We start from the raw sequence: 8,863 nt of genomic DNA, 5'->3' as shown, positions 1-8,863 counted from the left end.
ACGTGTCCGTGATGCCAGGGACCTTCTCTTCCTCTGCACATCTGTACACTCTTCCCACTGCAATGGCCAACGCCATCCCTGGCATCCCCCAGGAGATGACGTACCAGCAAGCCACACTGGCTGCTGGGATTGGTGCTCGCAGTCCCAGCCCGGTCCAACCCACGCCTGACTCTCTGGTTTCCTCCAGGCGTCATGGCCAGGCTCACTCCCAGAAAACTGGTGGCAGCGTAACTTCCCCCATCTACCGATTACCCACTGACCCACTGGGACTGGGCACCGCCTCGGCTCCTCGGCTCCTCGGCTGTGAACTCCTCACCCCGACGACCTGGGGGCAGCGTCTCCCACGCTCCGGGCTGAGCACCAGCCTGGCCCTTTGTCCTGCTCCTGTTCTTAATTTCCTGCTGTCTATTGCCTCTCTGATAACCGCTGGAAGAGGGAAGGGTGCTATTTAATTGCTTCAAAGATAGCGAACAAGCCAGTGCGGAGGTTATCTGCTCCCAACCCCTCCATTTTTCTGGCTCAAGGTTTGGTTACTTAGTTACTAGCTGAGCGGAAGGGAAGGAGAGGCCGTGGCCGTGCTGATGTGGCCGCGCAGACTTCATTCAGCAGGTGGAGGGCAAGCCACAAGAAGAGCCATTCAGAGTCGAGTGGGAACTGGACCGAGGGTGGCTGCTGGGTGCAGGGGGTGGCAAAGTCGGACCTTTGAGGCATTCGGGGGGAGGGGAGGCCTATATTATCTGTACAAAATCAACAGCTGTTCTCATTACCCCCTTTCTGCCGTCAAGGTCAAGGCTGTTCAGACCCCATTCGTCCAGCCCTGCAGCAGGGATGGTGAGTGTGAGGTGGCTCGGGCCAGCACTTTTTCCAGGGTGGGCCACTCACCCTGACTCCTGGGGGCGGGGGGTAAAGGGACGACATCGCAGAGAAAGGCTTCGAAGGGGGCTTCACTGTATGGGTTCATCCAAGGTAAAGAGCTTTGCTGGTCACTGAGAAGACGTGACCACCCGGTGACCTGAGAGCTGCACCCAGAGGTCAGAGCCTCCCCCCCCCCAACCCCCGCTCTCTTGTCCTCAGAATGTACGTTCCACACACTGTTCCCACACTCGCAGCCACTTCAAGGACTCAGCCTCGAGAGAGCATATCCTTCCCCCCTCACCCTGGATGGTCTACATCACAGGGCCCTGTGAAGGACTCTATCTAAAGTTTTAAGATGCCGACCGGTAGGGGTAGAGATCTACTGGTCTTCTGGCCGCCCAGCACAAGCTTCCTGTGAAGGCTCCCCTGCTCATGGGAACTGCCACCCACCAATCAGAGCCGTCTGCCCTTCCTTCGGTCTCTCCTTGTCCTTCAAGTATGGTGGGCGGGGGTTGGGGGAGGGGTTTCCAATTTCACCGGGGACTCCTGAGGTTGCAAACCAACACCTCAGAGATTCCGCCCATGAAAACCCCTGATGTCCACCCTCACATGGGGACCCAGGATGCAGTCTGGCCCAGCTAACTGCTCCCTTCCCCAGAGGTCCCCTCCCCTAGTCTCTCGCCCATCTGTAGGGCTCACCCGAACTGCTGAAAAGCCTGGGACCGGGACTTTTCACTGGCGAATTGGAAATCAGGGAATAGGATGGGCAGGCAAAGGCCACTCAGCCCACGGAGAAAACTAGCTGGTGTTTGCTTTCTCTCCAAGTGTCCTCAGGAGCGTGTGTGTGTGTGTGTGTGTGTGTGTGTGTGTCCGTGGAGGACGGTGAGAACGGAGAGGCTGCGGGATTGATTATGACTTATTAAACTATTGGAACAGAGGCTGAATCATCACAGTCAAAAAAATAAACAGCTGCAATTGGATGCACCATAACTCCCACTTCTTGCTGGTTTCCCTTTGCTCCCTCGCAGCGGGAAGGAGCAGGGGCCTTGCTGGCTGGGACCAGCAGGTGCCTGCTGAGGGGACTGCCGCGCAGCCACCGCCTCCAGGCTGTGTGAAACCTGAAGCCGGGACAGTCTGTGCGAAGGCGGGACAGTCGGATGAGCCTAAGCCTCTGCCTGCAACTTGGGAGCCCGAGGGCCTCGCACACCGCCCGCCCGCCCGTTGCAGGGAGAAGAGCTTCCCCCTGGACCCATCGCCTCGCTGCCCTTCCTGGGCCTGGTGCCCAGGGCCCAGGGATGGCCCACAGTAGACACAGCTCTGCAAACTTGTCCCACTGTTTTACCCAGGCGCCACCCCAGCTGCCTGGAACACGCTGGGTGACACAGCACAGATTCTGTGAAATCGGAGGGTAGGCAGTGCGTGTCCTGAGCCGTGGGAGGCAGACTGAAGTCGCTTGACCTTCCCCTCTCACCTGCATGAAGCCCCCCCTGCCCCGCTCCCCAGCCCGTGCTCCACGCCTATGAGCTGTGCCCGCCACCGCCACCGGCAGGATCCTCCACTCGGCTCACCCCCGTCCTCCCACAGGACCCGGGCGGAGCGAAGCTGCCATGACGTCAGGAGGGGGGCGTGGGGAAATGTGCCGAGGGGCTCGGGCTCCGCAGGGCCAGTCCCGGCGACACAGCCACCAGCGCCCAGAGTGGATCGGCTCGCGGATCAGCACTCCCGCCAGCCCGCCAGCCCGCCAGCTCTCCGCGGAGCGAGGCGGAACGAGGCGGGAGCTGGAGCCCAGCGCGGGGCGCCGGCCGAGCTGGGGACAGCCGCTAGGTGCCAGCAAGCCGAGCTGGCGGATTGCAGGATTGCAGCGGGAAAGCAAAGGTGAGGTGTTTTCCTGTGTGTGTGTGTGTGTGTGTGTGTGTGTGTGTGTGTGTGTGTGTGTGTGAGAGTGTGAGAGAGAGGGGGAGGGAGGGAGGGAGAGAGAGACGCTAGCACTGGGGCAGCAGGGCGCATCTGCGGTGCACAGTAGTGCGCACCTGGATGGGCTGGAGTGCGGGTCCCAGCGCGTAGCTCCCCGTCCTGGTGCCACTTAGGGGCGGTCTGGGTGGGACTGAGCGACTGCGAGTGTCCCCGGCATGAGTGCGGGACTGTGGACCGAGTGCTGGGACCGACGTGCTGCACAGCGCATGCCGTGAGGGTGGCGTGCGCCCTTGTCCAGTCTCCGTCCCCCAGTCGAGCGTCCAGGTGGTGGGTGCGACCGGGACAACTTCCCTACCGGCCGCCTTTAAAAGGGTCGGAAGGGAGGCGGGCAAGCTAGCGGCGGGGGTGGGGGCACTGCCGGGGCTCCTGTGGGCGTGCACCCGAGATCTGAGCCCGTGAGGACAGTTGGCAGAGCAAAGAGGGGCTTCTCTCTGTGGCTCCTCTCCCGGCCTGGCCGACGCGTCCCTGATGGTCGAGGGCCCCTTCCCTGGCGCTCAGGCCGACAGGGCAGCCTTCTCGCCGCCTCTTCGCAGACAGACCCTGGGGGCTCTAGCATGCCCATCTTCGGTCTCCCCCCTCCCTCCCTCCTTGTCCCCCTGGAAACAGCAGGGGGTCCTTTAGGAACCCCGTGGGTCTGAGGGTCAGCGCGGGGAGGGGGGGGGAGGGATGGCTAGGCGGATGATTTTCTGAGCACCGGAACCAACCGGGCTGTCCCTAGACGCGCCTCTCCCCCAGCCCTTCAGCCAGCGTCGCCAGCTCTTCCTGGGAGCCCTAGCGGCAGGGCAGCACGCACTTGGCACTTGGTGAGTCTCTCCTCCTGTGAGGCTCAGGCCCCAGCCGACCGGGGATCCACTGGGTTTAACAGGCCCGGGGAACTGGGGTGGGGCTGAGTGAAGAAACGATATTGGTGAGAAAGGAAAAACTGAAGCACAGTAGAATTGGGGGTCTCTCTCTCTCTCTCTCTCACACACACACACACACACACACACACACACACACACGCTGGGCTCCCTCCCACTGGCCAGTTCCTAGGCTGGTAACCACAGCCCCCCCTGGGAAGGGGAGGAGAGGCCGGAGGCCAATCTAACCTCCTCCCCAGCAGAGCCAGGACTCGTGTGAGAGGAAACCAACAGCCAGCCATTTCCAGTGCCTCACGACTCAGGCTGGAGACATCCAAAAGCACAAGATCAAACTTCCTGTGCATTTCAGTGAAGCACAGTGCCCGCACGGCCTGCCTGGCCCTGGACTCCACCTTCAGTGACGCAGGCGCCACTCGCAGGCCGCAGGCAGTGCCTTTACTGTCGGTGAAGTGAGAGCCACTGTGATTTAAACCCATGTCTTCTTTGAAGGAGCCCTCCTGCCCCGGGCTGGCTCCCAGCTCACCATCTCTGCCACCTCTCCAAGCTCTGAACCCTGCCCATTGCGCTCTCTCACAGGTGGAGAAAGGCTACTTCTCAGCCTATTTCAGAAAAAAACAAAAACAAAAATAACTTCCCCATACTGAGTGAGACTCCACCAAAAAGGCAGCCAGGGCTGGAGAGCAGCACCCCCCTCCCTCGCATGCCTGCACCATCAGCACCCCTGTCCCAAAGCACCAGGCAGTTTCTGCAACCCAGAGGCCTTCAGTGTGACCCAGACATCCGAGTGTGACCTGGCACATTACACAGACGGGACCCTGGAATGCTAGTGATTAATTACGCTCCAATGCCGGCCGCGTACGCAGGTGTCTGGGCCTGTAGAATTAAAATACCTGACAAGTAGAAATGACAGTGGAAATAACCCACGTTTATCTAGGAATAGAAAAATGGGTTCTTCACAGCTTCTGTTTTTAATTGCTGCCAATTGATGCTTTTGACCCAATGCAGACACTAAATCCAAGGTTGTCCCCCCAAGTACTTTGCAGAACGGTCAGCCACGAAGCCCGGACCACAGTGTATAGAGAGCTGTGTGGTAGGGAAATCAGCACAGAACAGAGAAGCAAGGCGCCTGGATTGCACAGCAAGTCAGAGGCAGAAGTGGACAAGGGCCCCCAACTACTTGTGGGTGGCTAAGTCCCCTTTAACTCATCAGGAGTCTCTCCAAGAATAAAGGAGTAAGCTTTTTCTTAAGTATATATTTTTTTATTTCAGCGAGGCAGGGAGAGGAGAGATAGAAACATCAATGATGAGAGAGAATCACTGATCAGCTGCCTCCTGCACGTCCCACAACCCAGGCATGTGCCCTGACCAGGAATGGAACAGTAACCTCCTGGTTCATAGGTCAACGCTCAGCCACTGAGTCATGCCAGCAGGGCAAAGGAGAAATCTTCAATCTTCACTCAGGCAGGAAATTGCCCTGCTCAGTGGAAATGTGTCCAACAAGTGAACTATTCCCCTTAGTTGCTAAACAATACCATCCTTTTACCACCTCCCCTCCCTCTTCATATACTCAAGACCCAAATCAAGCATTCCCCTTACAACGCCCCCTTGGGACCCCCCAGGAGCAGAAGGCATTCTTCAATCCTCTGTTCCTATCTCAATTCAGGTCTCACCCTGTATGAGTTGGCTTCTTTCCCTGTCTCCCCTCCTAAATTATCACCTCCTAGAGGCACCAGCCATGTCTTGTTCAACCCTGGTGTCCAGAATAAAGAAGCCCCCAGTGATGGTTTTTGAATGACTGCGGGTAGATCATTTAATTATGTGATGAGCTATTGTTTTATACCTTAGGCCAAGCCAATGGTTACATTTTCTCAGCTTGGAGAGGGAAAAGAGGAGTAAAAGTGCAGAAGATGTGGGTATCCTGTGTTCAAATCCCAGCCCCAACTGATTATGGGAGCAAGTCACTTACACTCTCTAAGTCTCAGTTTCCTCATCTGTAAAATGGAACAAACAGCCCCACCTCCAAGAGTGGTTGGGAAGATCAAGAGGGTGTGAACGAGCTACATCAGTGTTTGGAACCTTCTCTTCAAGTCTGAGAATGAACCTGGCTCCTGTTTTTTTGGCAAATTCTCTGGGGTAAGAGAAGACAAGCATTCTGAAACATTCCATGGAGGGACTTTAGAAAAGAGTTCTCCTAGGCATACGGAGCTCAAGTATAGGGTATTGGAGAAACAAAAATAAACTAAAGCATACATTCTTAAAATAAAAGCAAGCCAGATATTTATTTTAACACTTAAGACTATACATTGGTTCATGATGGAGGCAGATTTCAATACATTAGAGATAAATGAGATGATAGAGGGAAAATGGGGGTGGGAGATAACAGTTACAGAGCTCTGATTATAAGCCCAGCACAATGCTAGGCGTTTTCACATACATTTCATCATTTAACCTTCATGGCACCCCCATTTTAACAAATGAGAGTTCGAGCAGTTAAGTACAGGGCAGGGGTCACGTGGGCTCCATGGTGGAACCCTGGTTTGTTTCACCTCCAAAGTCTGGGATTTTTCCACACTGGGTTTTCAGAATGGAAAAACTCCAAATAAGTCGGCAGGTCCGTGTAGATTTCCTCGTAGGAAAAGGCCAAGAGCTCCAGTGTCTGACCTCTCTGCCTTCTCCCACTTTGGACCAGTTAACTTTTCTTAGGGATCAAAGTACATTTTTTTGCAGCCACAGCCATCCCCCACATGTGCGTCACCAAAGATGACAAGATAAACTATGATGGCTCACCTCGAACTCTTCGTCACTATTGGAAAAACTCAAACATTCTGCACACCGATGAGACTGCGCTGGTAGCTCTGCGTTGATGTGGAAAGATGATGCGCCGTGCAGCCGAAGGGTGTGTCTGCGAGGGTAACCCAGAACTTGGGAAGCTGGTGAGAGTTTATGTGGCCTCTGACTGATGAGCCAATCTTCCTTTCTCCCCTGCAGATGTCACAGTGGACCCTTTGCCTCCAGGACCCATTAAGGTGAGAATAAGATCTCTGGCTGGTTGGGACGAGCCGAAGACTGCAAGGCAGCCATGGATGTGGCCTATGACCTACTCAACAGCAGCCAACCACTGCTTTCCTCTCAATTCGACCTCAACGGCTCCGTGGCGGCAGCCAACAGCTCGAACCAGACAGAGCCGTACTACGACCTGACCAGCAATGCAGTCCTCACGTTCATCTATTTCGTGGTCTGCATCGTTGGCTTGTGTGGCAACACGCTGGTCATTTACGTCATCCTCCGCTATGCCAAGATGAAGACCATCACCAACATTTACATCCTCAACCTGGCCATCGCGGATGAGCTCTTCATGCTGGGTCTGCCCTTCCTGGCCATGCAGGTAGCTCTGGTCCACTGGCCCTTTGGCAAGGCCATCTGCCGGGTGGTCATGACTGTGGATGGCATCAATCAGTTCACCAGCATCTTCTGCTTGACGGTCATGAGCATCGACCGGTACCTGGCTGTCGTCCACCCCATCAAGTCGGCCAAGTGGAGGAGACCCCGGACGGCCAAGATGATCAATGTGGCCGTCTGGGGGCTCTCTTTGCTGGTCATCTTGCCCATCATGATCTATGCGGGGCTTCGGAGCAACCAGTGGGGAAAGAGCAGCTGCACCATTAACTGGCCGGGTGAATCTGGGGCGTGGTACACAGGGTTCATTATCTACGCCTTCATCCTGGGGTTCCTGGTGCCCCTCACCATCATTTGTCTCTGCTACCTGTTCATCATCATCAAGGTGAAGTCCTCGGGAATCCGCGTGGGCTCCTCCAAGAGGAAAAAGTCGGAGAAGAAGGTCACCCGGATGGTGTCCATCGTGGTGGCCGTCTTCATTTTCTGCTGGCTCCCTTTCTACATATTCAATGTCTCCTCCGTCTCCGTGGCCATCAATCCCACACCGGCCCTCAAAGGCATGTTTGACTTCGTTGTGATCCTCACCTATGCCAACAGCTGTGCCAATCCCATCCTGTACGCCTTCCTGTCTGACAACTTCAAGAAGAGCTTCCAGAACGTCCTCTGCTTGGTCAAGGTGAGCGGCACAGACGATGGGGAACGGAGTGACAGTAAGCAGGACAAATCCCGACTGAATGAGACCACGGAGACCCAGAGAACCCTCCTCAATGGAGACCTCCAGACCAGTATCTGAACCGCCAGAAAAATAAATGTATGGCCAAGCTCTGCCCACTGGCGCTGGGCTCCCTCCCCCCACCCACTTCCTTTCTGCCGCCCATCACACCTGGCTTCTAGAATAGGGAATTGTTCAGCATGAGTCCAATTCAGAGAGCAGTGCTTGAGTCAGCTTGTCTGAATGAATGATTTGTATTAAATTGATTGACTCCCTCTTAAAGGGAACATTTCAATGCAAACAGACAATTCAAAGTCTAGAAAAGATACGAGCAGGCCTTTGAGATGTGGAAGCTCAAAAAAGATAGAAAACTGTATCTGTGTGTTTGTGTGTTTGAGACCCAAAATGTAATCGTGTGTTCTCACATTTATACCTGTATATTCCCATCTGGTTCCTGTACGACCGTGACCTGTATTTCCTGTGTTCATATACGCGAGTAGCAAATCCACACGTGTACAGTACAGATGGACACTTACTACAACCTGGAACCCGCAGCCATGGACTATTTACGAAGCCAATAAAGTTTAAGCGTCAGGGATCTCGCTGGCTTGGGTGGTATATTCACATGACCATATGTTTTTATTAAAAGTTATAAAGGAAGATATTTTTGTATTCTTGTTCTTTTTTTTTTTTTTTTTTTTTGTATTCTTGTTCTTAAATGGCTCCTTAAGCCTCCAGCCTCACAAAACTTGCCCTGCCCGTGAGCAATTGCTTCATTCATTTCCTCTGTATTAGATCCAAGTAAGAAGGGAAAGGGAGAAGGTATCTGAGGACCCAAAACATAAAGTCAAATGTTTCTTCCTCTTAAATATAATCAAAGAATTATTCATTGACCCAAAAGGACTTCAATGATTATGGTCATCAGGCACTGCATTTATAGACAAGGCCTGCTTTGTTATAAGATTGCATTTTTTTCTTGTCAAATCGCTTATAGTTTTCCTTTTTTAAAAAAAAATATGCTTTTATTGCTTTTTAGAGAGGAAGGAAAGGGATAGAGAGATAGAAA

The 8,863-nt window shown here is 54.2% G+C and overlaps 1 protein-coding gene across 5 annotated transcripts; it reads left to right on the top strand.

Annotated features, from left to right (window-relative positions):
* Nucleotides 1-2,503: 2,503 nt before the first annotated feature.
* SSTR2 (somatostatin receptor 2) lies at nucleotides 2,504-8,459 on the top strand. Of its 5 annotated transcripts, XM_036339011.1 has the most exons (4): nucleotides 2,504-2,730; nucleotides 5,535-5,822; nucleotides 6,417-6,585; nucleotides 6,678-8,459. In XM_036339011.1, the coding sequence occupies exon 4, from the start codon at nucleotides 6,769-6,771 to the stop codon at nucleotides 7,876-7,878; it is 1,110 nt and encodes a 369-aa protein (XP_036194904.1). In that variant the 5' UTR covers nucleotides 2,504-2,730; nucleotides 5,535-5,822; nucleotides 6,417-6,585; nucleotides 6,678-6,768; the 3' UTR covers nucleotides 7,879-8,459. The 5 variants fall into 5 exon arrangements, with proteins under 5 accessions (XP_036194904.1, XP_036194906.1, XP_036194905.1 ...); XM_036339013.1 differs by lacking the exon at nucleotides 5,535-5,822; XM_036339012.1 differs by lacking the exon at nucleotides 5,535-5,822 and having other exon boundaries at nucleotides 6,379-6,585.
* The last annotated feature ends 404 nt before the right edge of the window (nucleotides 8,460-8,863 follow it).

Source organism: Myotis myotis, unplaced genomic scaffold (assembly GCF_014108235.1).
Source record: "Myotis myotis isolate mMyoMyo1 unplaced genomic scaffold, mMyoMyo1.p scaffold_m19_p_17, whole genome shotgun sequence".
Taxonomy (NCBI): Eukaryota; Metazoa; Chordata; class Mammalia; order Chiroptera; family Vespertilionidae; genus Myotis; species Myotis myotis.
The sequence above is the reverse complement of the archived record's forward strand: the minus strand, read 5'-3'. Positions and strand labels throughout refer to the sequence as shown.

Coding starts and splice junctions, on each gene's coding strand:
- SSTR2 (XM_036339013.1), top strand. CDS start 6,769: ATGGATGTGGCCTATGACCTACTCAACAGCAGCCAACCACTGCTTTCC.